This window comes from Cornus florida, unplaced genomic scaffold (genome assembly GCF_030987335.1).
Source record: "Cornus florida cultivar Cherokee Brave unplaced genomic scaffold, ASM3098733v1 CherokeeBrave_3.0.0_Hap2_Chr01, whole genome shotgun sequence".
NCBI lineage: Eukaryota > Viridiplantae > Streptophyta > Magnoliopsida > Cornales > Cornaceae > Cornus > Cornus florida.
The window spans coordinates 101,086,807-101,112,172 of NW_026775571.1; the positions used below are offsets into that span (position 1 = coordinate 101,086,807).

General features: G+C 34.3%; 4 protein-coding genes across 5 annotated transcripts; 2 read left to right on the top strand and 2 right to left on the bottom strand.

Annotated features, from left to right (window-relative positions):
- Nucleotides 1–203: 203 nt before the first annotated feature.
- Nucleotides 204–4,022, top strand: LOC132309480 (E3 ubiquitin-protein ligase RGLG2-like). Its single transcript, XM_059807788.1, has 11 exons — nucleotides 204–333; nucleotides 1,019–1,262; nucleotides 1,799–2,024; nucleotides 2,177–2,290; nucleotides 2,378–2,475; nucleotides 2,649–2,728; nucleotides 2,811–2,916; nucleotides 3,006–3,133; nucleotides 3,231–3,396; nucleotides 3,467–3,523; nucleotides 3,615–4,022. The coding sequence occupies exons 2-11, from the start codon at nucleotides 1,080–1,082 to the stop codon at nucleotides 3,696–3,698; spliced, it is 1,242 nt and encodes a 413-aa protein (XP_059663771.1). The 5' UTR covers nucleotides 204–333; nucleotides 1,019–1,079; the 3' UTR covers nucleotides 3,699–4,022.
- A 4,802-nt stretch (nucleotides 4,023–8,824) lies between these two features.
- On the top strand, nucleotides 8,825–12,665 carry LOC132309489 (E3 ubiquitin-protein ligase RGLG2-like). 2 transcript variants are annotated; one of them, XM_059807795.1, is made up of 11 exons: nucleotides 8,825–8,907; nucleotides 9,718–9,975; nucleotides 10,497–10,722; nucleotides 10,871–10,984; nucleotides 11,069–11,166; nucleotides 11,345–11,424; nucleotides 11,503–11,608; nucleotides 11,699–11,826; nucleotides 11,914–12,079; nucleotides 12,149–12,205; nucleotides 12,296–12,665. In XM_059807795.1, the coding sequence occupies exons 2-11, from the start codon at nucleotides 9,787–9,789 to the stop codon at nucleotides 12,377–12,379; spliced, it is 1,248 nt and encodes a 415-aa protein (XP_059663778.1). In that variant the 5' UTR covers nucleotides 8,825–8,907; nucleotides 9,718–9,786; the 3' UTR covers nucleotides 12,380–12,665. The 2 variants fall into 2 exon arrangements, with proteins under 2 accessions (XP_059663778.1, XP_059663784.1); XM_059807801.1 differs by lacking the exon at nucleotides 9,718–9,975 and having other exon boundaries at nucleotides 8,834–8,907.
- Nucleotides 12,666–13,438: 773 nt separating this feature from the next.
- Nucleotides 13,439–17,010, bottom strand: LOC132309500 (glucan endo-1,3-beta-glucosidase 5). Its single transcript, XM_059807805.1, has 2 exons — nucleotides 16,429–17,010; nucleotides 13,439–14,810 (listed from the first exon to the last, which is right to left on the bottom strand). Exons 1-2 carry the CDS (start codon nucleotides 16,779–16,781, stop codon nucleotides 13,709–13,711), a joined length of 1,455 nt encoding a protein of 484 aa, XP_059663788.1. The 5' UTR covers nucleotides 16,782–17,010; the 3' UTR covers nucleotides 13,439–13,708.
- A 2,298-nt stretch (nucleotides 17,011–19,308) lies between these two features.
- LOC132309504 (ATP-dependent 6-phosphofructokinase 2-like) lies at nucleotides 19,309–25,366 on the bottom strand. Its single transcript, XM_059807811.1, has 2 exons — nucleotides 24,627–25,366; nucleotides 19,309–20,482 (listed from the first exon to the last, which is right to left on the bottom strand). Exons 1-2 carry the CDS (start codon nucleotides 25,236–25,238, stop codon nucleotides 19,661–19,663), a joined length of 1,434 nt encoding a protein of 477 aa, XP_059663794.1. The 5' UTR covers nucleotides 25,239–25,366; the 3' UTR covers nucleotides 19,309–19,660.

The following is a 25,366-nucleotide window of genomic DNA, read 5'->3' on the forward strand; positions in this document are numbered from 1 at the left end:
GTACAAGTCATTTACACCCCCCCCCCCCCCCCCCCCCCCCCCCCCGCCCCCCCCCAAAAAAAAAAAAAAAAAAAAAAAAACACTTAAACAAGAATTTAAATTGAAACGCGGTGAGAATGTTGACCATTGTTTAAGGTAGGTAATCTGTTATTGTCAGAAAGGCATCTATATATAACAAAAGTTGACCATTGTTTTCAATTCATGTAAGTCTTTGTTTATTGCTTACTCAATTTGGTTACCATTAAGATAAATCCTGAATTTGTACTATATTAAGTTCATTCATATTCATATCATCTCCTAGGATTCATTTCACTTGTTATAGGGGTGTTCCAGGTAAGCAGCTTTCTCAGATTTATTTATTTACCCAAAAAAATAACTTTTTCAGATTAATTTGAACTACTAGTATTTTTGTTTACTGTACTCCTATTTTGTGTGAAAACTTTGTTTTTAGACCTGGAATTGTTGTACTTGGGTTGTTTGTCATGCCATTTGGATGATACTCTGTTCATTTTCTTCAAATTTTCAACAAAATCTTGAATAGCATACTATTTAGTTTATTTTCTTTATATTGGGGTGTCCGGGACTTTGCCCTGACTAATCACGAACGGTTCCCTCCACCAGTGACCCCTAATCATGCCCCTAAGGAATTGTTTCTTTTTCCCCTATTAAGAACATGGATATGGTGGGGTGATGTCAATTCTTGTTCCAAAGAACTGCAAAGAAGAATTCCCATCTATACTTTTTACACCATTTGAGTAATTTGTTGGTGAGAATGTTGCAGAATCACTTGGTCTTCTAATTTCCACCCGTATGAAGAATTGTATGCTCTGAGGATGCAATTTAGCCATGAAACAAGGAACAATATATGTTTTCAAATCAAAATGTGTTTTTTTTTTTTTTTTTTTTTTTTTTTTTTTTTTTTTTTTTGTTGTTGTTGTTGTTGTTGTTGTTGATAAGTTTCAAATTAAAATGTTTATTGTTGGAGAAAATGATCATGTTGTGGTAATCCAATGTGCAGTTTGTGCCATATTTCGAAGGTGAGCTGCTAAAATTTGTCGAAGGATAGAAAGAGTTGAAATATGGGAGGCAAACAGACCAAACCTCAGAGCTATTACCGCAATGCTTCTACTGGTAGTGGCTCTCCGCCGATTCCAAGCTCTACACCATACCCTTCTTATGCTGAAAATTATGCCAATTCTGATAAAAGTAGGTTGCAGTCAAGGTATACGAGAATTGGTGACAACTACAGATCTCTCGAGGAGGTAGATACTACTGTGTTCCTTTCAACTTCCTTTTTTTTTAGTGATACTGAGATGTATACAATTGTTAGCATCCCCAATCCCGTTTTTAGAAATTTCTATAGAGATTTGGAAGATGATCATAGATTGTTTGAATACTGCAACGCATAAATGTTGTACATCTTGTAACTTGTATCAACTATAGCAGCACATAGAAAACATTAAATCTCTCAAGACAAGGTTCACCCGGAAATTGGATTGAATTCCCTCTTCTTTACCAGCTCCCAAATAGAAGAATCAATATATACTAGTAATGCATTTTGCCCTAGGATAAATTAGCTAATGATAATCAAATGCACTTGAGTTTACAACAAAAACGAAAAGTGAAGACACAATGCATTTGTTGGTCTTACATTGTCTTTATCAGCTAATTCAAAGATTTCTGCATTTGATTATCAGATGTAATCTTACTCTGCTGATTGTTGTGATGATTTTTTATGTAGTGAATGTTTAAACTTAGCCTTGAGAATTTAATCCTCAATTTTAGCCATACATATTAGGTGACTAGGGCTTTGGCTCAAGATGGTTTGGAATCTTCCAATCTCATTGTTGGCATTGATTTCACAAAGAGCAACGAATGGACCGGTGCACGATCTTTCAATAAAAAAAGTCTACATCATCTTGGAGATGATCTAAGTCCTTATGAACATGCAATATCAATCATTGGAAGGACACTTTCAGCTTTTGATGAGGACAGCCTTATTCCTTGTTATGGCTTTGGTGATGGTCGGTACAAACTTGAACATCAATTTTTTTATATCGTAGAAATTTGTTCATAGACATAAAATGTAGAATTCTGTAGTTGCATCCATTAGTGTTAATTGGGGAAAAAATTGAAAGCTTAAGGTACTGTTGTCATCCTCAATTCTATCTTGCAGCAACTACACATGATCAAGATGTTTTCAGCTTTTATCCGGATGATGAGCCTTGCAATGGCTTCGAGGAGGCACTTCTTCGTTATAGAGAATTAGTTCCACAAATTCGTTTAGCTGGTAGGTTTAATTGGTTATGTTACTTTGTCTACCATCATCCTTCCATTATTTGATTCATATATACATTTATTGGCATTTTTGTGACAGGACCGACATCCTTTGCTCCGATTATTGAAACTGCTATTGGGATTGTTGATAATAGTGGTGGCCAATATCATGTTCTTCTGATCATTGCTGATGGACAGGTGAGTTGTGTAATATGTATCAACATTTTTCTAATTGTTTCTTTTCTTCTTAATCAAAATTCCTCATTTACTCTGATGCTCGAAGTGGGAAGAATATGTTGTTAATAAAGTCATATGTTATCATCATTTTCCTCATTAAATCTGATGATCTTGATTCTGAAATGATATGGAAGGTCACAGGAAGCGTGGACAGTACTTTCGGCCAATGGAGTTCTCAAGAGAGAAATACAATTGATGCCATTGTGAGAGCAAGGTAAGAACTTATTAAACATTTCTCTTATATGAATGAAATAGTCCATCATAAACCATTTTATGACCCAACCCGCCATTTGTAGTCAATTCCCGTTGTCGATAGTTTTGGTTGGAGTCGGGGATGGACCGTGGGACATGATGCAACAGTTTGATGACAACATTCCTTCTAGGACTTTTGACAATTTCCAGGTTCCAAATCAATTTGGCTGTCAATATGCTTTATCTTGTATGGTTTATGCTCGACTCTTAATTCATCATTTGGCTGTTGTTCCGTGCAGTTTGTGAATTTTACAGAAATTATGTTGAGTAACATCCCTACGTCAAATAAGGAGACACAGTTTGCCCTGGCTGCATTAATGGAAATACCTTCACAGTACAAAGCAACAATAGACCTCCAACTTTTGGGGTATCATATCACTATATCAGTATCTTCTGTCAGTTATGGTCTAAGTAGAGAGTACATTCAAGTGTTCAATGTTGATCTTTTTTTTTTTTTTTGGCAGCTGCCGGAGAGGAACTCCGCGGAGAATTCCTCTGCCTCCACCACCAGGGAACCATAACTCAAGCAATTTGTATCCTAGCTACCCAATGTCAAGCAACTTTGGACACGGTTCAGGCGTTTATCATGCGCCTTCTATGGCTCATTCAGAGAGTAATCAACACAATAGGGTAGGTCTGCATGATCACATATATAACCTTTCTCCTATTTAGTTAATTGATAGTTCTATTTTGCTTACAGAACTGTCCTCTATGTTTATCGAGAAAAAAAGATCTGGTATTTGGATGCGGACATCAGGTAAATTAAAACGATCTTGCAATTTCAAATGTCTGTTTGTTGCATCTTTTTTTAAAAAAAAAAAAAATTTGAAATGGAGGTCTTTTTGTAGACATGCTATGATTGTGGAAGGGACCTCGCCTTCTGTCTGATTTGTCAGACTTGTATTACCACAAGGATAAGGCTTTTTGAGTGATACTATGAAGGTTCAACAGCCACTCTACTGGGACTACACAATGAAGTGTGCTTCAATTCAATCAGCCCTCTTGGATTACATTCTAGTTCTTGCAAGGTTTTTTTAGGTACGTCTTTGTAAATCGGGAAACATAAGATTCATGTAGCCGACCTCGAGTAATTGGAAAAAAGCTTGGTTGTGGTTGTTGTTGTCATCATCTTTGTAAATACCAAGTGTTCCAAATAGTGAAGACTAATACACGGTTTGTTTTAGTCCAATTTTATTTGCAAAGTTAGATGTGGGGACTTGAAGTTTTTTATGAACAATGTTTTAAGTAATGGGATTTGTGCAAAATTAAAGAAAATGTTTTCAAGTAATGGTTTGTCATTGTTAGTCCCTGTTATTAAGCAATTTGCTTTTCCACTTTGATCTGAGGGAAATTCATGCCCCTCTGTGTGTGTTTGTGTGTGCGTGTGTGAGTGAGTGCATTCATTGAACTGAACAATGTTTCAAGTAAAATGGGATTTGTAAATTATTTATAGATAGGTTGTAAATTATTTACTAGTATCTATCTATACCTATACCACTATATTTTAAAAATATATATCATGTTTAAGTACATTATATTATTTTATTTATCCAAAAAATAAATATAAAGAATGGAGTTTCATAAAATACAAACTCTTTTATACACAAATTTTGAGAAATACTTTTTTAAAAATAAATAAATACATAAATTACATATTTCTGGTGGACAAGAATCAGTTACTGCCAAGGAGGAGATTATTTTATACAAGTGACACAGTCTTGAGGTCCTATTTACGTTTAGATGGGGATTACACATTCACTCACATCCCTCTCGTTTGGAATTCTCCGAATTTAGATAATGTATCTTTTTTAAAGATAAATAAATAAACTATTCAACCAGCCCTTAGTTGATTTATATTTAGTCAAGGTAATCAATCAGTGATATGCTAAATCTGGTTGTATCGGCCTTACAAGAAAATAATTTGAGAAGGGACAACTTTGAAGAATAATTAAATAAAAGTAAATTTAAAAAAAAAAATTAAACTATAATAATAAATAAAAGAATTTTAACAGTAATTGAGATTTTAATTGAAAATTTGTTCATACCGCAAATTAGATTATTTTTTTTCAATAAATACTTGCACTTCAATTATTATAAGTTAACATATTAAAAGCAATTCAAATTGAATCATTCGTTTGATTTGCTAGAAACATTTGGTATAACAGATTTTCTTCACATTAAATCAAGGTTATATATGCCATTTTTTTGTAAACTTGACCTTATTCACATAAACATATAATTAGAATAATTTACTACATTATTATATTTTACTTTTATAATTTGGGATTAAAAAATAAATAAAAATTGAGTAGGTATTATAAAATAATTTCATCAAAGTTCCAAACAAGGGTTTTTTTTTTTTTTTTTTTTTTTTTTTTTTTTTTTTTTAAATAAGAAGTGTCACATGTTAGATTAGTAGATGTATTGGGTCAAAATTGACGCTTCAAAATTCACAGAAGACACTAATTCACTGAACTTAAAAGCAACTACTTTCAAAACAAAGTTGAGTTGAATAAAAATTGAGTTAGGATAAATATAGTTATTATTTATTATGTTTTTATGTAAGCTTAATCCATGAAAGTGGAACCAAAGAACAAATAAACAACATTGAATTTAAAAAAAATTAGAGAAAACAAATTATGACATTTATTAATGAAAATGAATTATTCTTCGTAGTACATGCATATATAGTAGAGAAGGGACGGAGCCGGAATGTAGTTTTGGGGCATAAAGTAGTATTTTACAAATTATATATAAAAACTCATTCCCACAGGTGTTTTTTAAAGAAAAAAAATTTCAAGAGGGCACAAAGTAATATTTTACAAATATTTACCTACCCCTTTCAAATATGGATTTCCATCCTCTCCTTTACTATTTTTCTATGGGATATTGACATTCCATTTTTATACCATTACACTCCAATCTTAAAGGAAATAACACCTCTAACCTTAACTTAAAAAATTATTAATTATTTTTCTCAAATACCTCAATTACCCTTTTTAGTTATGGTAAGATATTTTTGTCTCTTCCTCTTTCCCAATTAACTATATTGTGTCTTGCTTTTTTTTTTTTTGGTTAATCCCTCTTTTTCTGCCTTTCTAAACTATTTCTATATTGATCTTTGTAGGTAATAATAAAAGATTACTGAAAGATGTAATTGATTTTGTTAGCAAAAAAAGTATTGGATTACTATTAAAACTTCTTGAATCATTAAACTCATTTGATGATAATAGTATGAGAATGATAATTTATTTATTTTTTCTTATTTTTCTTTTCTATTTTTGTTTTGAATTTATGTTTAGATTTTTTTTCCTTAAGTGATTTTTAATAATTAATTTGGATGGTGATGGAAATGGTAATTTTTCTAAATAAATTTCTTTTCTATTTTATGCTTTGAGTTTAGTTTAGTTTGATTTTTATTTTTTTCTAGTGTGAATTTTAAGAATTAATTTTGAATTATTTTGAATATTTAAGTTTAGTGTTGATAACTAAAGTTCTAACTCTTTTGACAATAAAATTAAAAGACTAGGATTTTTGTGAAAAGAAAAAAAAAGAAGTAAATAATGTAAGAAGAAATAGACTACAGTGAAAATGGTAGATGTGGTATTACAAAATGAGATGGAGATGCATTAATGAGTTTAAAGACTTTTTTGTTATTTTAAAAAAAAATAAAATAAAAAAAATGAAATGCAATTATACAAAAGTGGAGTACGAATATCACCTTCCTTTTATACTCTCTGCATCTACTAATCTAACTTCTGACACTTCTTGTCTTGTAAAAAAAAAAAAAACATGGCCTCCCTTTTTCTGTTTATATTATTTTTACATGTTTATATTTTAATAATATTATCAAGGGTTAATTTCAGTGACACCCCCCAGGTTTGACCAAATATTACATTGAAATAACTTTCGAAAATAATTATCACTCACATTACAAACTTTGATCTATTTTTCATTCACACCGCAAAAGTTACTTTTTAATCGTGTCAGACAACTTTTTACATGTAAAAAGGCATTGTTACCCGTTGACTTTGTCAAAATTTCATTAACCTAAAAAATTAATTAAAAGACGAAAATATCCATGCCTTTCTCCTTCAATTATACACATATATATGGAAAATGACGGCATACTTTACATGAAAATTACTTACCATAATAATTAAACAAAAAAACAAAAATTTTACATGAAAATAATTAATTTATTGAATTAAACTAAAAGAAGGTTGCATACATTTTCTGTGTACTCTAAGGTCTAATTATGTGGCCACCTCATGGTTAAGAGTACCAATGATTGTGATAGCATACCGTGCCAATTTTTATTCAAAACTTAATTGAAAACCCATTTCAAGTCCATCCAATTAAAAATCTCTCTCTAATCAGGACTAGTGAGAGAAAACACTCGATGGCGTTGTTTCAGAAAAGTTACCTCCCTTTCAAGCTTCCTTGCCATGTTCCTTCGCCGCTGCCTCCACTCCCACCACCGCCTCACTACATTTTCCGCCTCCGCCCCTCACATGTCTAGTACATGCCACCTTTTTAAAGGCGGAGATCATACCCAAAACTCCTGGAATGATAATCATCTTCTCACTTAAGTTAATTTCTACACTACTGTTTGCTTTAGAATCTATATTATTTATACATTATATACATCATCGAGTACCGTGGTGTTGTACATGGGAAAGGAAGAGATTTCCAATCAGTAAGCTTACTAGCCTTTTTCATTCCTATGTATAATATGTGTGTATGTATATATTTATATATATGTGTGTATACATGTATATATATATGATAGAGAGATACTGCAAATTAGGGTAAAGTTGTGCGCGTGAGAGTGAGTGAGAGAGAGAGATGGACAATTTATTCCTTTCAAGCTTCTAATATGTTAGGATTAAAGTACAATAAATAAATGAGTGATAGTTATTTTCTATTTCAATTTAATATTTAGTCAAATGGTATCATTGAAATTAACTTAATTATCAAAAAAAAAAAAAAAAAAAAAAAACTTTAATACAATGATATATCTTTTCATCATAAAATAATAATAATAATAATGTTGGAGGTTGAAAATATACTAGATGATTAACGGACCTAATTACAACTTAGACTGACGTGGCATATTATGAGTGGAAACCATGGAAGCGTTTAGTGACGCAACTCCTCGTATATATGCAAAGTTGTGTAGAGGCGTATAGCGTGGTAAACTCCATTAGCATAGGACAACGTTTTAATTAATTAATTAATTTATTTATTTTAATTTAAAACAGAAGACTTGCGGACTGAATTGACGTCTATCCAATCGACTCCATATATAAAGCAGGATTGATTGACTTTTAACACATCTATATACATCATACAAGAATAAGAAGTGTACATACCAAATCAAATTAATAATCAATCAACTAGATTTTCAGTATACTTTCGTCATAATTAAATAAATATATTATATTATATGCACATTGCATCTAGATAGGTATAGAGCGCGAAAGTATTGAAGATCAGGTACCGATTACGTAGCACTCTCGACTAATCATAAATAATAATTTTTTTTATTAATCAAGAAAAACAGTGAGGTATCAAAAATCTTCTATGATTTCTTGATAATTATCTTCAAGAAAGTGTGCTTCTTCTAATACTGTATTTACTTTGTGATTTTTCAGATCCGCCAAGACATTCTCGTCGTGTATTGAAGGCAATTGGTACTTACTACTACTTTTTTCGACCTACTTTTTGCTTTTTATGGTTGAAATATACATGTTTTATCTTATCATGGCATTAATTTTTATAATATTCTGGTATATTTTGATTTTTGACTAGATTTAATTTAATTCTTTGATTGGATGGTACTACTTTCTTGGTAATTTCCTTTGGAATTTTGTTGTTACTTAAAGAAATTTCTCTGCAGCTTCTTATAAAAAGTTGATTAAAGCCGTAATTATTAGATAGGAAAACTGTTATTGTCAGAAGAAAAAACAAACCAAGTCAACCCTTTTCTATGCTTCGTCAATTGGGTTACCATTAGTTTATTCTTGAATTTGTAATATTTTAAGTTTACTTATATATATATACATATTATTTGCCTAAAACTACTATCCCTTCTCTCTCTTCTACCATGATTCGTTTCAGCTATTAATGGTGTCCCAGGTTAGCAACTTTTTCACATTTATTTACTGAAAAAAAAATAGAAATCTCTTTTCAGATTTGAAGAACTAGTATTTATGTTTAATATTGTGTATGAAATCTGTTTGAAAGCTTTTATTTTAGACCTGGAATTGTACTTGGGTTGTTTGTCATGACATTTGGATGATAGTCTAGTGTGTGTTGCGTGTGTTTTTTTATTTTTTATTAAAGAAAATGATATGGTGGGTTGATGTTAATTCTTGTTCCAAAGAACTGCAAAGAAGATTTTCCGTTTATACTTTAGAATCACTTTTATTTTGATATTCTATACAAAATCCCATAACATAATAAGTCCGAATTCTGTTTCCAGGAATCTTTTATCAATTTCTTTCCATTGTATCTGTTGCAAATTCCAATTTGAGTAGAAAATTCTCTTTATTCCTCTGCTCATACGTATTTCATACATCCCATTAAATATATGGGGTTGGGTGAAATTTCATGTGATTCAGTAAATAAAATAGAAACTCCATCATTACTAGATCATCTAGAAGAATGGGCCAATAATGAATGGGATTTTTCGATAAATGATAAATAAAAAATGCTTCGGGATGGAAATGAGGGAATGCCTACAATACCTGAGTTTAATCAGAGAATGTTGCAGAGTCCATTTTTCATATTTCCATACTTCTAAAGAATTGTATGTTTTGAAGATACAATTTTGTCATGAAACTTCAAAAGTAAAATTTCCGTACTCTTATTGTGTATGAAATCTGTTTGAAAGTAAAATGTTCACGGTTGGAGAAAATGATAATATTGTGGTAATCCAATGTGCAGTTTGTTGATATTGGAAGGGCTTGATCAGTAGAACACTCTCTTAAGGATATTAAGAGTTGAAACTTGAAAATGGGAGGCAAACAGACCAAACCTCAGAGCTATTACCGCAATGCTTCTAGTGGTAGTGGCTATCCGTCGATTCCAAGCTCTACACCATACCCTTCTTATGTTGAAAATTTTGCCAATTCTGATAAAAGAAGTAAGTTGCAGCAGTCAAGGTATACGAGAATTGGTGACGACTATAGATCCCTCGAGGAGGTAGATACTACTGTGTTCCTTTCAACCTTATATATATATATTTTCTTATAGATGTTGTGTGATACTGAGACAAATACAATTGTTAGCATCCCCAATCCTGTTTTTAGAAATTTCTATAGAAATTTGGAACTATAGCAGTGCATATAAAACATTAAATTTCTCAAGACAACGTTCACCGGAAATTGGATTGAATTCCCACATCTTTTCAGTTCTCAAACAGAATTATCAATATCTACTAATAATGCATTTTGCCCTAGATAAATTAGTAGATGACAAACAATGCATTTATTGGTCTTACATTGTCTTTGTCAGGTAAATCAAGTTATAATATTCTTCTTGTATCATTCATGTGCTATATGTATACGGTTATGAAAATTAAGCTTTTCAAAATTGACATATGCTTTCTGCATTTCATTATCAGATGATAATCTTATTCTGCTGATTGTTGTGATGATTTTATATAGTGATTTTTTAGACTTAGCTTTGAGAATATAATGCTCAATTTTGACCACATATTTTAGGTTACTGGAGCTCTGGCTCAAGCTGGTTTGGAATCTTCCAATCTCATTGTTGGCATCGATTTCACAAAAAGCAACGAATGGACCGGTGCACGTTCTTTCAATCGAAAAAGTCTACATCACATTGGAGATTTTCAAAATCCTTATGAACAAGCACTATCAATCATTGGAAGGACACTTTCAGCTTTTGATGAGGACAACCTTATTCCCTGTTATGGCTTTGGTGATGGTCAGTATATTCTTGAACTTCGATTTTTTAAAATCATAGAAAGTTGGTCATAGACATAAAATGTAGAATATATTCTGTACATTGCGCGAGTATTAACTGGGAAAAATTGAAAGCTTAAGGTACTAGCATCCTCTATTCTACCTTGCAGCAACTACACATGATCAAGATGTTTTCAGCTTTTATCCGGAGGATATGCCTTGCAATGGCTTCGAGGAGGCACTTCTTCGTTATAGAGAAATAGTTCCACAGATTCGTTTAGCTGGTAGGTTTAATTGGTTATGTTACTTTGTCCACCACCCCTTCCATTATTAGATTCATTTGACATGTATTGGCATTTTTGTTACAGGACCGACATCCTTTGCTCCGATGATTGAAACTGCTATTGGGATAGTTGATAATAGTGGTGGCCAGTATCATGTTCTCCTGATCATTGCCGATGGACAGGTGAGTTGTGTAAATATGTATTGACACTTTTCTGATTGTTCTTTTCTTTTTTGATCAATTTGCTAATGAAGTCACTTGCTAATTCACAGTGCTTTCTTTTCTTTCTTTTTCTCTGTTATATGTTATTATCCTTTTCCTCAGTAAATCTAATGATCTTGATTCTGATATAATATGGAAGGTGACACGAAGCGTGGACACAACTTTTGGCAAATTGAGTTCTCAAGAGCAAAATACAATTGATGCCATTGTCAAGGCTAGGTAGGGACTTACTGAACTTTTCTCTTATATGAAGTAGTATATCATATTCTATTTTATGATCCATCCTCCCATTTGTAGTCAATTCCCATTGTCGATTGTTTTGGTTGGAGTTGGTGATGGACCGTGGGACATGATGCATCAGTTCGATGACAACATTCCTTCTAGGACTTTTGATAATTTCCAGGTTACAAACCAATTTGGTTGTTAATATGGTTTATGTTGTATGGTTTATGCTCCACTCTAAATTCACCATTTTGAGTGTTGTTTCGTGCAGTTTGTGAATTTTACAGAAATTATGTTGAGAAACATCCCTACATCGAAGAAGGAGACAGATTTTGCCCTAGGAGCATTAATGGAAATACCTTCACAGTACAAAGCAACAATAGACCTCCAACTTTTGGGGTATCGTATGAGTCTCTTCTTTCAATTATGTCTACGCAGAGAGGATATTCAAGTGTTCAATGTTGACTGATTCTTTTATTTTTTCAGCTGCCGGAAAGGAATTCCTGGGAGAAATCCTCTCCCTCCTCCACTAGGGAACTACAAATCGAGCAATTCCTATCCAAAGTACCCGATATCAAGCAACTTTGGACAAGGTTCAGGAGCTCATCATTCACCTTCTCCGGATCATTCAAAGAGTTATCAACACAATAGGGTAGGTCTTCAAGTTTATATATAACCTTTCTCCTAGTTAGTTAATTGATAGTTCTATCTTCCTTTACAGAACTGTCCTGTATGCTCATGGAGTAAAAAAGAGCTTGCATTTGGATGTGGACATCAGGTAAACTAAAATCAGTCTTACAATTTCAAGTCTGTTTGTTTTATGTTTCATTTTAGGGTTAGTCTTTAACGAAATGGAGGTCTTTTGCAGACATGCTATGAATGTGGAAGGGACCTCACCTTCTGTCCAATTTGCGCGATTCATATTACCACGAGGATAAAGCTTTATGAGTGATAGTTCGTTTCAAGGTTCAACAGCCTTCTACTGGAACAACACAATAGTTTTCTTCAATTAAGTCAGCACTCTTGGACAACCTTCTGGTTCTTGCAAGGTTTTTTAGGTACATCTTTGAAAAAATTGTGTTTTTCGAATGCTGAAGAATGACACTTGGTTCCTTCTAATCTGATTCTATTTACTAAGTTTGATGTGGGCACTTGAGAGTTTTTAGAGCGATGTATAAAGTAATGATAGTTAATTTTTTTTTTTTTAAATAAATAAATAAAATGTTGCTTTTCCACTTTGACCTGAGGGAATTTCATGCCCACTTGAGAACCTAAACATGGAAGCTGTGTGCGTGTGTTTGTGTGTGTCTGTGCCTGCGCGTGCTCACACTTTGCACACTTGACCTTGTGATGTAAGGATTGTTGGTGTATGACATGTTTTTCCTAATTGGTACTCACACACACATGCCTCCAATGAGGTTTGAACCCTTGATCTCCCTTTGAAAAATAAGGGCCTGATACTTCTAGGCCACCGACCCGTTGATAGGTGTATGACGTGTATATTAGCAAATACCATGGCTTTAAAATTTGGTACTATACCAGTAGTGGACTGAATTCAGATTCTGCCTCCATTGAACTGGTGTTAGACTTGGCTGGAAGATTTGGCCGAAGTTTACAAACTTAGACAAGAAATTAATGCAGGCCATTGAGAATTTGTGGACTGCATTTCTTTGTGGAAATTCAGATCATCTACAATGATTGACCACAATGATCAATCACATTGTCTTAGAAACTCCTTTAATGCCATTTCTTCAGAACCCTTTAAGTCTCAAGATGTGAAGGTTCTTGAGACTTGAAGGGAACTTTCATACTAGATAGACCTAACATGCCATCATTTTGCTCCATAGCACTGTCAATCCATGCACAAGTTGAGGACACAGTTGGACATACATTTGTGTGATGAGAGTTCGAGTCTGTAACACAATCAAACCACAACATTCGACTATCATCATGAGCATGCAAGTATACAACACACACAGACAGACAGACAGACACACACACACACTGCATCTTAGAAAAATAATACTCCATAAATGATTATAAATTATCGAAATCAAGTGTTCTAGACATACGATTTACTCTGCCATACCAGTTGCACGTAATACCCGGCTATGAAAATCTGATATAACCTGCAATATATATATAAATAGATCTAGACTATGGTATTCTCTACCCTACAAGTTGTACAACCACAATATTCAGGTCTATGAAAACCTGATATAACTGGCAAAATATCAAAATAGCTATAAACTAAGGTATTCCCCCACCTTTTAACCTCTTTTCACATGACAAAAATCCAAAACCCCCAAAGAATAGAAAACAAAATGATGACCCCCCTACCATACAAAACAATACTTGAAGATTTATCTTCAGTGACCCCAACAAGAAATCTACAATCGCCGACTGACGGATCTAGGAAAGTCACCATCCCAAGGCCATCAAAATCACAGCTCTGTGAATTCTGCTTCTGCATCTGATAGTAACTGTTGAATGCATATGAGATATTTCCCTTTGCCCCAATTCCATTGCATGATCCTCCGTAGTTGAGTGTAGTGCAATCTGCAACACTACAAGCAATCTTAAAGTGGTTTGTAACTCCAGAAAGATCCCTGGATGAGTCTGCCACACACCACCTAGCCGGGAGATACTGAACATCCTTTGCATTCTTCAATAATCCATTGCCCAATCCAAGGTTTAAAGGGTACTTCGCTTGGCCATCAAAAGAGAATATCCCCCAGTGCCTTTCAAAGTTCCCTGGAAGCACGCTTTTTGCTCCTTCGTCAAGAAGACTGAAAAGATAAATATCCATAGGAGGGACACCTGGCCTCAGAGGGGTCCCCTTATTACTTAGAACGTGTTTTATGAGACCTTGGTTGAAGGCCCTTGCAGCAGTAAGGTTTGCGCTGATGGCTCCATCTGTAGGCCAACCCACCTCCCCTATAACTATGGGCATCTGACCGTACCCAAGTTTGCTGAGAGCTGCAACTAAAGTGTCATAATTCCCATCAAATGCATTGTAATAAACATTTGATCCATCTGTCACAGCATGGTTTGTCCCCTCAAAGAAAGCATAGTCTTGTGGAAAATCTGAGTTCCCAAAAAGGCTTAGAAATGGATAGATATTGACCACAAATGGGGAACCATTAGAGTTGAGGAATGAAACAAGCTGAGTCATAATTTGGGTCAGTTCAGGACGGAAGGCTCCTTGAGAAGGGAGGGTAGCCTCATAGGCATCAGCATTACAAGGGACCACTAGCTTTACGGAGCCGGCAAGATTTGCTTTGGCCAAGGACTGTTGAAGATTCATCAAAGCAGGAATGACATAGGACTGGAATTGACCAGAGTAACTTGTAAGGAAGGGCTCATTCCCTACTGCAACATACCTGTAAAGACATTGTAACAATGAAATAGCTTGTTCAAATATGGAACTCATGATATTCATTAACAAACCACTAATTGATATCTGATTTTTAATACATAAAAAGTTTGTCTGAAAATGAAGTAGCAAAAATTTTTAATTTCTATATATATATATATATATATTTTCTGGAATTTGAAATTTAAAAATTTAAAATTGTTCCAACAACAAAATTAACGTGCCGGTTGGCATCCCGTCCAAATATTCCTTTTGACATGTGATGCAGGGCAGGAGAGGAAGAGAGAGAGAGAGTGAATAATTGGGGGAGAAGAAAGTAGGAGAATAGAAGAATACAATCTCAATTGACTCAATCAAACTTGAACATACATGACTAATAGACCGATACATATATGCCTGTTTATAGGCACCAAAAAGTTAAATCCTTAATAACTAAAAGAATACACAAAGTATTGAAATAAGTGTTGATGCTAGCTCATGTAGTCGTTGCCCAATATAGGTGCAATTGTCGCCACCTAGCGCCAGTTGCCGCCTCCTAGCCTATGGGTATCTGTGCGTAGCCGCCTACGCCTAGCATAAGTAACGTGATCCGCATCAACATGGGCAATTCACTCTCAACATAGGTTCAACCTAGTGTGGCCCCTGAATTGTGAGATTTCGAATAGTTCATTTCTTAATTCTGCTTATACTTTTTTTTTTATTCAAATGAGCAAAATTTCTAAAACCCAAGGCTAACTTCTCCTGCTCGCCTCTCTTTTATCCAAACTAAATATCATTGACTCAGACATGAGAATTGGATACATTCCGACACAACTGCATGTTGTGGACATGACAAAGTAAAAAAATAGGATATAGACATGGCAAGCCACACTGAGCAAATAAATTTTTTTATTTGCATATTTCTATTATAAACGAAAAGGATAGAACTTTGATTAACAACTTCCTAAATTCTGTATTAACAATTGCATACCATAGAAAATGAAATAGAACAATTATTAAATTATATATACTAATGCAACTGGCCTACTATTTTTTCTTCATTTAAACCAAGTATTGTCTTGTATAACAAGCGTTCACAGCATGATTGAGTTGTGGTGGTCCCGTGTTAAACATACCAAATTTTCATTTAAACCAAGTGTTGTCCCAAAACGTACTGTTACACTCCAGTTTTGAGGAATAAGTATGTTATTTTCTTTATTAAAAAGTGCAAGTTGAGTGTTAATGAACTTTTGGGGAGTGAAAAATCTCACTCACTTCCATACCTAACCATCAAAGAGTTTTTAGCAGGTCTCAATAGCATTATTGTAGCTTGCCTTCATCATTCTAAAGCAGCAAATTACAACAGATTTTTTTTTGCACTGTTTCAATTAATTTTACTTATTTCAACAGATGATTTCCATTGTTAGTTAGATTCGAGATATAGGATTAGTTGTTTCCCAAATTTATGACAAGATAGGATTAATTATTTTACAAATTTAAGCCCAAGAATCTCATAACTGTAGTAGGGTGGGAACGCTAACTCTGATTAACTAAGTATCCTCCTCTTCCTTTCTCTCAACAAAACAAGAATAATAACAGAAAAGGAACAAGCAAAAAGTGAGAGAGAGAGAGTCCCAAAGACAGACCTGATGTTAACACCGCCCTTAACCATATAAGCGGACACATTCTGGCGAACCCAGAAGTCGGAAGCGGCGGCGGAGGAGCTGAGGACGGCCAACATCTCATTGGGGATCCCAACCATGACCTCAATCCCACTTCCCCTCAGACCCCTCATCGAATCTGGGTCGGCATCGAACAGCTTCACCTTCCCTATCTTGTTGTCTCTTAAGAGATCCACAACCGTGGAAGGTGATAGCTTGTGGAACGATATGGTTCCCCAGTTGACCCCTATGCCCGATTCCGCCACCATAGCCGACGAGCTCCACACCACCACCACCACCATCACCACCGCCACTGGTGCCAACTGGGTTTCCGCCATTTCCCTCGGAAATCGAGATTTCAGGGGTTCTTGGAGGGTCCCAATATCAGTTTTACTCGTTCATTCAAAGGGTTTTGGTTATTGTAGTGATTGTAGTTGTGGGTTAGTCAGAGTTGGGGGAACAGGGGAGAGTAACCGATAAAATGGTTTAAGTGGCTGAAGAGACTCTCGGAATGTAGATGTTGCTAATCTAGTCAGTAGCATTAAATAAGTGTGTGCGTGTGTGTTTTCTCTCATAAGGTTAATAATATTAAATGAATATTTTTAGCTAAGTTGAAGATGAGTGTGGACAATGACACAAATATCCTCCTTTTGATATGCGATAATGCCAAATTTTGGACGTATGACGGGACAGACCACCAAGCGGTGGTTTGGGGGTGCCATTCGCGCATCTGTACATGTGTTACTAAGGTTACAAACACACAAATTTGATAAATTATTTTTGAGTCATCATACGTAAGTACATCTTTTGATGTCGGCTAAGAGATGTGTCCTTCGAGGATATATTTATTATTATTATTATTTTTTTTGTATTTCAAAGTAAAATGGGTATGTCAAATCATTTTTAATTTATATTATAATCAAAATTTTACATTAATTCAATATGGAAGAAGAAAGAATGATTTTATAGGATATAGGCTCATATTTCACTCTTTAAAAATATATATATATATATATATAGTTATTTGTTTAAAATATTATTGAATTATAACTTTTTATGTTAAAAAGTATCACTAAATTAAACTTTATTATAGGCCGAATTTCATAGCTCGCTTGTCACGCTTTAATTTGTAGATCCTTACTTGGTACCATTGCTGAAATTACCCACACACCCTGCGTAAATTTGAGTTGATCGCCGTTCATAGATTCAGAATGCTTCCGTCGCAAGATATTATTTGAAAATTAACACAGGGGTGTGTGGGTAATTTCAGCACATTAAGGGGCAATTTATGTGTAACTAGAAGTAAATCATTTGAACCGACTTTCACGTGAAAAAGTGCGGCTCTTTGTTCATCGCCATCGCCATCATGGCATAGAATTTGGACTATTTGCCGAATTCTTACGCAGCGCATGTACACCGGTAATAATTCATTAAGAATGGCTCCGGAAGGGCCTTTAAAAAACTGACAATTGGCACATTATAATGGAACAAAATTCGATTGCTTCCAAAAAGTTTCATATATGTAAGTTCCAAAAATATTATAATGTGATATTAAAAGTACATCGCTAATCGAATGAGATACTCACGCACTTATTTTAATATGAAATTGAAGGTGTATCTGTGATGGTTTGTCGTATCGTTTGGTACGTTACTTTTTTTTTTTTTTTTTACGTTAGATATGCGATTCGTATCAGTTAATTTATACTAATTTTATCCGAATCCGTTATATCACGACCGCAACCATAATCGATATTAGGAACCATGTGCTAATCGAATGAGACAGATCACTATTTTGCAGGAGAGGATTTTAGATGTTAGAATCATACTAATACCAAACATATGATTGTGTCACATAGTCATCTCACACTTTCTTGTTTGCTGTACACCACGATTCTGTCGAGAATTCACACAAATTTTATAATTAAATAAATATTTTGAAACCCATCTCATTCATGAAATTGAATAGTATCAAGAATTACATTATGCCAGTCAATATATAATATGAAATGATCTTCCCAATCCAAATTCAAATTCTTGATCTAAGTGGTTTAATTCCTAGAGGATTCCCCACTCCTATGGAAAAAATGACTAGTAGAGGAACCCATGATGGTGTAAATACCATGATGAGGATGTAACCACACAAGTTCTGCCATCGGATTCTTCTACACGGAATCTTAATAAACTCTTCTCTCTAGATGACATAAAGATAGTTATGCCTGTTTTGGAAGTTGATAAGGGTTGCTTTTGTGCTTTTGAAAACTTTAGACCTGGTAAAATTAAATAAGCCATAGATGCACAAACGGTCACATTGATTGGAGTAACACCACATCAGAGAATCAGCATTTAGCTTTTCCATCTTTATATGACAAAAAAAGTGTGCAATTAATTGCAGGATATGTCATTGCCAATTCGTCTACCAAACACAACTTTCTTTTGTGGCAACCTTTTTGCAACTCTCCATTGGAAGATCATTAGTTGGACTCCTTTATATAGAATAATTGTAGCTTGTTAAAAACTCAAAAATGACCATCACAGCTGAGTCGGTGCACATGCTTACCTCCTACCACTGCTTTTTTAAACATAATCTTGAAACCTATGACCTTTTAATCATCCACTTTATATCACATAATTCATGTCCTCAACTAACAAATAGCTGGTTCAATAAAGTGTTCACACTGTGCATGAGACTCTGTCATAGTATGTAGAAGAATTTGGAGATCGAGATAACTGTTTCCTATTGTTCAATACCTTTGAGATATCTGTCACATATGGACACACACACACACACATGTATCACATTGCACCACATTAACAATACTTGTAACAAATGTGAGTATGTGACCCTCTAGATACCTGAGAATCATGAAAGCAAACATGAATTCATAGAAAAGTCCTAGTGGTGGTCAATATATATAGCCACAGATTTATCTTAGTAAACATCATGCTCTACATTTGCTATTGCAATATCTTGGCAGAGAGATTACTCACAAATGATACCAAACATAACCATTCCCTCTCAATTTTACTTTGCCAGTCCAATTGTCTAACTGCAGCCATGTTCAATTGTCTAACTACATTACCAAACATAATCATTGTGACAGCATAATTTTGAGACTACCCACAATGGGTAGCATATCGAAGATAATCTGCAAACTTTAACTTTGGTGAACAGTTCTATCCGAAAGAAAGCCATTGTAAAATGTTGAGGTCTTGAGATCTAGCTCCTCGAAAAATCAGGCTGATTTGTGATCGATCTGACCCATGCCCACTTATGGTCCTTTGTGGTAACTTCATTTCTAGACTTTGCTACCTCATCCACCGGAATATATGCATAGCTGCCATTGATAGGACCAGAGACAAATCCAGTGTACCCTGCCATAACACCATGAATTGCCGAATGCGCCAGAAGTGTACAATACAGATTATCAGTGGCATTTGCAGGGACTGCTCGTATCATGTATGTGGGATCTATGAGTTTTACAGTAAATAACTCATTTGGATGGTCTCGTGCCCACCACTTCTTAAGCTCTGACTTTAACCACCCGCCAACGTCTAAGAAAACTGGGTTGCCAGATTCATCCCTCTCTTCTTTCTGGGCATCAGTTCTCGGTATCATATCTTGTCCGGCTCCCTCCGCCACTACCAGTACTGCATGGCCGTTTTTCTTCAGTCTATTATCGAGAAATTCAAAAAGCCCTCCTTTTCCTTCCAAGTAAAAGTCATTTTCAGGAATCAAACAGCAATCCACATCACGGCTGCTCAAGGTAGCATGGAGAGCAATGTGCCCTGTGCTACGACCCATTAACTTAACCAGGCCAATGCCGTTCACTGCACTTTCAGCCTCCACATGTGCAGCACTGATTGCCTGCTGGGCCATTTCAACTGCAGTCTGAAACCCAAATGATCTATCGATGATGTCTACATCATTGTCGACTGTTTTTGGAATTCCAGTAACAGCGACATTCATTTTTCTGCATCGGATTTCATTAAATATCTTTACAGCTCCACGCATTGTGCCATCTCCACCTATAATGTAAACCTGTTCAATTGTCAGAATAACAACACACAAAAACTAGTTAATTAGTTAGTTAACAATCTCATAAAGAAGATCATATATAAGTACGATACGAGTCCTCATTTTGCCTTGAATGGGGAAACATATCATTTTGCAAATATTAAATCACTTTTGTAAGACGAATCCACAAATTTACTGTCTTTCTCGGTTGAGGAAAATTGAGTAAAGAAGTTGCTTATTCAAATAATCGAGCTTAATGTCACACCTGCCTATTTGCAGGGAGGTTGCCCCGTTTGCATAGTTGAGTTGTATAGCCTTTCACATTTCACATTTGCGTGGAGATTGTAGAATATTGCAAAGAGACTTAGAAGATTCTATAATACCAGAGAACTTAAAGAAATTTGTAGAGTGCATAGTAGATTTTAGTAGTGTGGAGAATTTTATATAGTTAAACCTGTTCAATTGTCAGAATAACAACACACAAAAACTAGTTAATTAGTTAGTTAACAATCTCATAAAGAAGATCATATATAAATACGATAAGAGTCCTCATTTTGCCTTGAATGGGGAAACATATCGTTTTGCAAATATTAAATCACTTTTGTAAGACGAATCCCCTAATTTATTGTCTTTCTCGGTTGAGGAAAATTGAGTAAAGAAGTTGCTTATTCAAATAATCGAGCTTAATGTCACACCTGCCTATTTGCAGGGAGGTTGCCCCGTTCGCATAGTTGAGTTGTATAGCCTTTCACATTTGCGTGGAGATTGTAGAATATTGCAAAGAGAGTTAGAAGATTCTATAATACCAGAGAACTTAAAGAAATTTGTAGAGTGCATAGTAGATTTTAGTAGTGTGGAGAATTTTACATAGTTCGATAGCATGCCTATAAATAGGTTGACGGTGTCATTTGTAAAACCAAAAGAATGTAGAAAGTCATAAGTATATATTTTATTTGAGTATTAATAAAAGTATATATACTACCATCCACTTGAAATATGTTTTATCCGGATTTTAACTACTTTAACCTCAATCTAATATAGTGATGTCAAGACAGATGAAATAGTTTACTTATAAAGCTTTTGTATATGGCAGCACTTTTTCCAAATTCTTTCCTACTGCACCAATCATCAAAAACTAAAAGTTGTGTGACACATTAAAATGCTTAGCAAAAACTGATTGTTATCTGCCTTCTGGTGCCTCAAAACTAAATCTGACAAATAAAATGTAACAGAATTTACGAGTTTAAAATAAATTTATATACAATATCCAAATGATGGTAAGACTCCCAAACTATAATATCCAATTTGGAAGTGGCTTATACCACATGCTGTTTTGACACATCCTTAAATACATGCTAGGATGCTTTAAGAGTAAATATAGCACGTCAAAAGAGAGGTGGTAAATTTACTATGGCATTTTTTTTACTTAATACTATTAGTGAACATAAATATCGCAGATGCCTTTAATTGACCAAGGCGCTTGTAACCTATGTAACCTAGTGGTATCTCCTCTATCTCCCTAAGTGGATGATTAAGATAAAAAAAAAAAAAAAAAATTGTGCCTTTAATGAAAGAAAATTAGATATTTTACACTTGTTATGATAATATATACATATATATATATATATATATATATATATATATATATATATATATATTTGTGATGGAAGGAAGGTATTGTGTTACCCGAGTGATTAGGTTGCTCCCCGTGTTCAAGCCTTCCACCCTCCCCTCCCCTCCCCATATATTAAATAATATATTAAGTGAATTTGAATTGCTATCGCATTGAATTGCCGGTAAATCCATATCCATTTTGTAATTACTATTGCATTGAATTGCCGATAATTCATATCCGTTTTGTTTAGTTAACTGGTTATCGAATTAAATTCTCAAACCATATCAAAGTTATCATATTGGATTTGAATCGAAATTGGATAAAAATTCCATCCATTAACAGGTCTAATTATCCAACCCAAGTAAAATGTTAGGAGGGAAATACTCGAAACAACTTAACCTTTGATCAATTCAATTCCGCATCCATGCAATTGTGAGCTCCAGTGTTTATCATTGTAGAGAGCGACGATTCCCATAACTACTACTGGTTTCATATGAGTTTTTATCATTGCAAGAACTTAAAACACAATTTTTTTTCTTTTAAAATTAGAGTTCTGACTTTTTGTTTAGGAAGTACGGATACTTCTAGGAGAGCAACGTACCAGTATCGGATACGTGTTAGATACCGATACTACACAGATACTCGCGGATATGTATTCGATACTTATTAAACGTATCCATAATTTTAAGATATATTTTATAATTCTTAACACGCGTATCTGATACTTCTTAGGTATTTCGACTGCGTATCCAATATATCTCAGATACTGAATTCATAACACGTTTTTATCAAGTTTAAATATTAAAATGCAATTTTTCCAACAAAAATAAAATAGTATAATTGTTAAAAAAAAGTTTAAATTTTATTAAGTGATAACTAGGAATGCTTGTTTCATGTGTTATGAAACAAACTTATATGTTATATTAATGATTGCATTTAGATTTATAATATTTTCAAAAAATTGACAAAAAATTAATTTATATATACATATAAATAAAATTTCTTAATTTTTTTATTGACGTCTCATGTCGTATTGTTTTTTTGAGATTTTTTGCATCGCTGTACCCGTATCGTGTCTGCTTCTTAGCTTTTTATCCTTACACCAATTCCGCATCCATGCAATTGTGAGCTCCAGTGTTTATCATTGTAAAATGCTATGACACCCATAAACTACTACTTGTTTCATGTGAGTTTTTATCAATACATAACTTAAAACACAAATTTTTTCTTTTAAAATTAGAGCTTTGACTTTTTATTTAGGAAGTATGGATAATTCTAGGACAACAATGTAACCATGTTGGATACGTGTCAGATACCGATCCTACACGGATACCCGTGGATATGTGTTTGATACTTATTAAACGTATCCATAATTTTAAGATATATTTTATAATTTCTAACACGTATCCGATACTTCTTAGGTATTTCAACTGCATATCTAACACATTTCAGATACTTAATTTATAACACATTTTTATCAAGTTTGAATATTAAAATGCAATTTTTTCAACAATAATAACATAGTATAATTGTTAAAAAAAATTCAAATTTTATTAAGTGATAAGTAGGAATACTTATTTCATGTGTTATGAAACGAACTTGTATGTTATGTTAACGATTGCATTTAGATTTATAATATTTTTAAAAATTAATTTTTTTAAATATAAATAAAATTTATTAAGTTTTTATATATATAAATAAAATTTATTAATTTTTTATTAAGGTATCATACCTTACTTTTTGAAAATATTGATAAGTAGGAATGCTTATTTCATGTGTTATGAAACGAACTTGTATGTTAACGATTGCATTTAGATTTATAATATTTTCAAAAAATCTATTTTTTTTATACATTAATAAAATTTATTAATTTTTTATTGACGTATCATACCCTACTTTTTTTTGAGATTTTTCGTATCGCCGTACTCATACGAAAATGCTTCTTATCTTTTTATCCTTACACCAAAAATAACAACCCCTTTTTTTTGGGTAAGTAAGTTACCAAACAATAAAACTCTAAACCGTAGAAATCAATAGGTAAAATTTAAAATTAACAAAACACAACATGCATTAGGGGTGCACACGGTCTAATTCCTAGAGAAACCGGATCCGTTCCTAACTGTTCTTCGAAATTGGAATCGGAACTAGAACTATTGGGGCATCAAACTAGAACTGAACCGAATCGGTTCCATGGTTTCGGTTCCCTTATTTATTTTTAATAACGTTTTTTTTAGCAATACACTGACTAAGGCAATTTCTTGGACCACATTTACATCCAAACAAGCATCAATAGATATATATATATATATATATATATATATATATATATAGGCATATATATTAGTAATTGTATAATAAAAAAAATAATATACATAATTATTATGCAATTTTTGTTCTGGAACTGAAATTTAGCGGTTCCTAAAATTTGGAATCGGAGCCCTTAGGAATTGGAACCGAAGCTAGTCACCTAATGTGTATGATATAAATCAAGCATTCAAAAACTAGTCTATAAAATGATTAGGAGATAGAGTAAAGAATAGATAGAGACAAAACCTGATTAAACCCACGATCTTGAATTGCACTGACAATTCGGTCAAGATCAAACCCACCCCTTGAAGTCTCCAGCGCAGTGCCACCCATCTTATGCCAACTGTGCACAAGCTCCGGCTCGAGCCGAACCGGTTCGCCAGAGTAAAACCCCCGGTAACCGGCCTTCACGCCGGAGATCTCACGCACACCGTACAGCTCCCAAAGCGCCACCACCAGCTCCCTAATCACCGTGTTCATCCCGGGGCAGAGTCCGCCGCACGTGACTATGGCAGCGCTCACGTGACTCGGGTCGAAGAATATCTCCCTCCGCGGGCCGGCGCGATGGTAGGCGAGGTGGGGTGACTGCAAAGGGAAGTTGCCGGCGAGGTCGTAGACGATCTGCCTGAGGATGATGTCGGAGGGAGAGAGGTAGAAGCCTTCGGAAGGACGGTAGAACGGGTTGTGCTCTAATGGGTTCGTTAAGGTCTGGAGGTGTGGGAGGTAGTCGGTGAGGTGGGGAAGTTCCTGGACCTTAACGGAGGCGAAGGACTGAGTGTCGGGTTGTTGGCGACCGTTTCCGCCACCGTCGTCGGATGTGCTGTTCAGATTGGTGGCTTCTGGGATTGAAAGCGCCATGGCGGTTTTTGTGTGATCAGACAAATTAACCAGTAGAGAGAGAAAGAGAGTAGAGAAAGTGTGAAAGTATAGAGTGTGTTTTGCTCGTGAAGCAGAGGAAGATGAGGAGTGAGAGTATGGATCAAGTT

Bases quoted from the DNA above. Each gene is read 5' to 3' on its own strand.
- LOC132309480 (XM_059807788.1), top strand. From the start codon at position 1,080: ATGGGAGGCAAACAGACCAAACCTCAGAGCTATTACCGCAATGCTTCT. The intron at 2,476-2,648 runs GTGAGTTGTGTA...ATGATATGGAAG, and splicing joins TGATCATTGCTGATGGACAG to GTCACAGGAAGCGTGGACAG. The intron at 3,397-3,466 runs GTAGGTCTGCAT...TTTTGCTTACAG, and splicing joins AGAGTAATCAACACAATAGG to AACTGTCCTCTATGTTTATC.
- LOC132309500 (XM_059807805.1), bottom strand. From the start codon at position 16,781: ATGGCGGAAACCCAGTTGGCACCAGTGGCGGTGGTGATGGTGGTGGTG. The intron at 14,811-16,428 runs GTCTGTCTTTGG...ATGTCTTTACAG, and splicing joins AAGGGCGGTGTTAACATCAG to GTATGTTGCAGTAGGGAATG.
- LOC132309489 (XM_059807795.1), top strand. From the start codon at position 9,787: ATGGGAGGCAAACAGACCAAACCTCAGAGCTATTACCGCAATGCTTCT. The intron at 10,985-11,068 runs GTAGGTTTAATT...TTTTTGTTACAG, and splicing joins TCCACAGATTCGTTTAGCTG to GACCGACATCCTTTGCTCCG. The intron at 11,425-11,502 runs GTAGGGACTTAC...TCCCATTTGTAG, and splicing joins GATGCCATTGTCAAGGCTAG to TCAATTCCCATTGTCGATTG.
- LOC132309504 (XM_059807811.1), bottom strand. From the start codon at position 25,238: ATGGCGCTTTCAATCCCAGAAGCCACCAATCTGAACAGCACATCCGAC. The intron at 20,483-24,626 runs GTTTTGTCTCTA...ACAATTGAACAG, and splicing joins AAGATCGTGGGTTTAATCAG to GTTTACATTATAGGTGGAGA.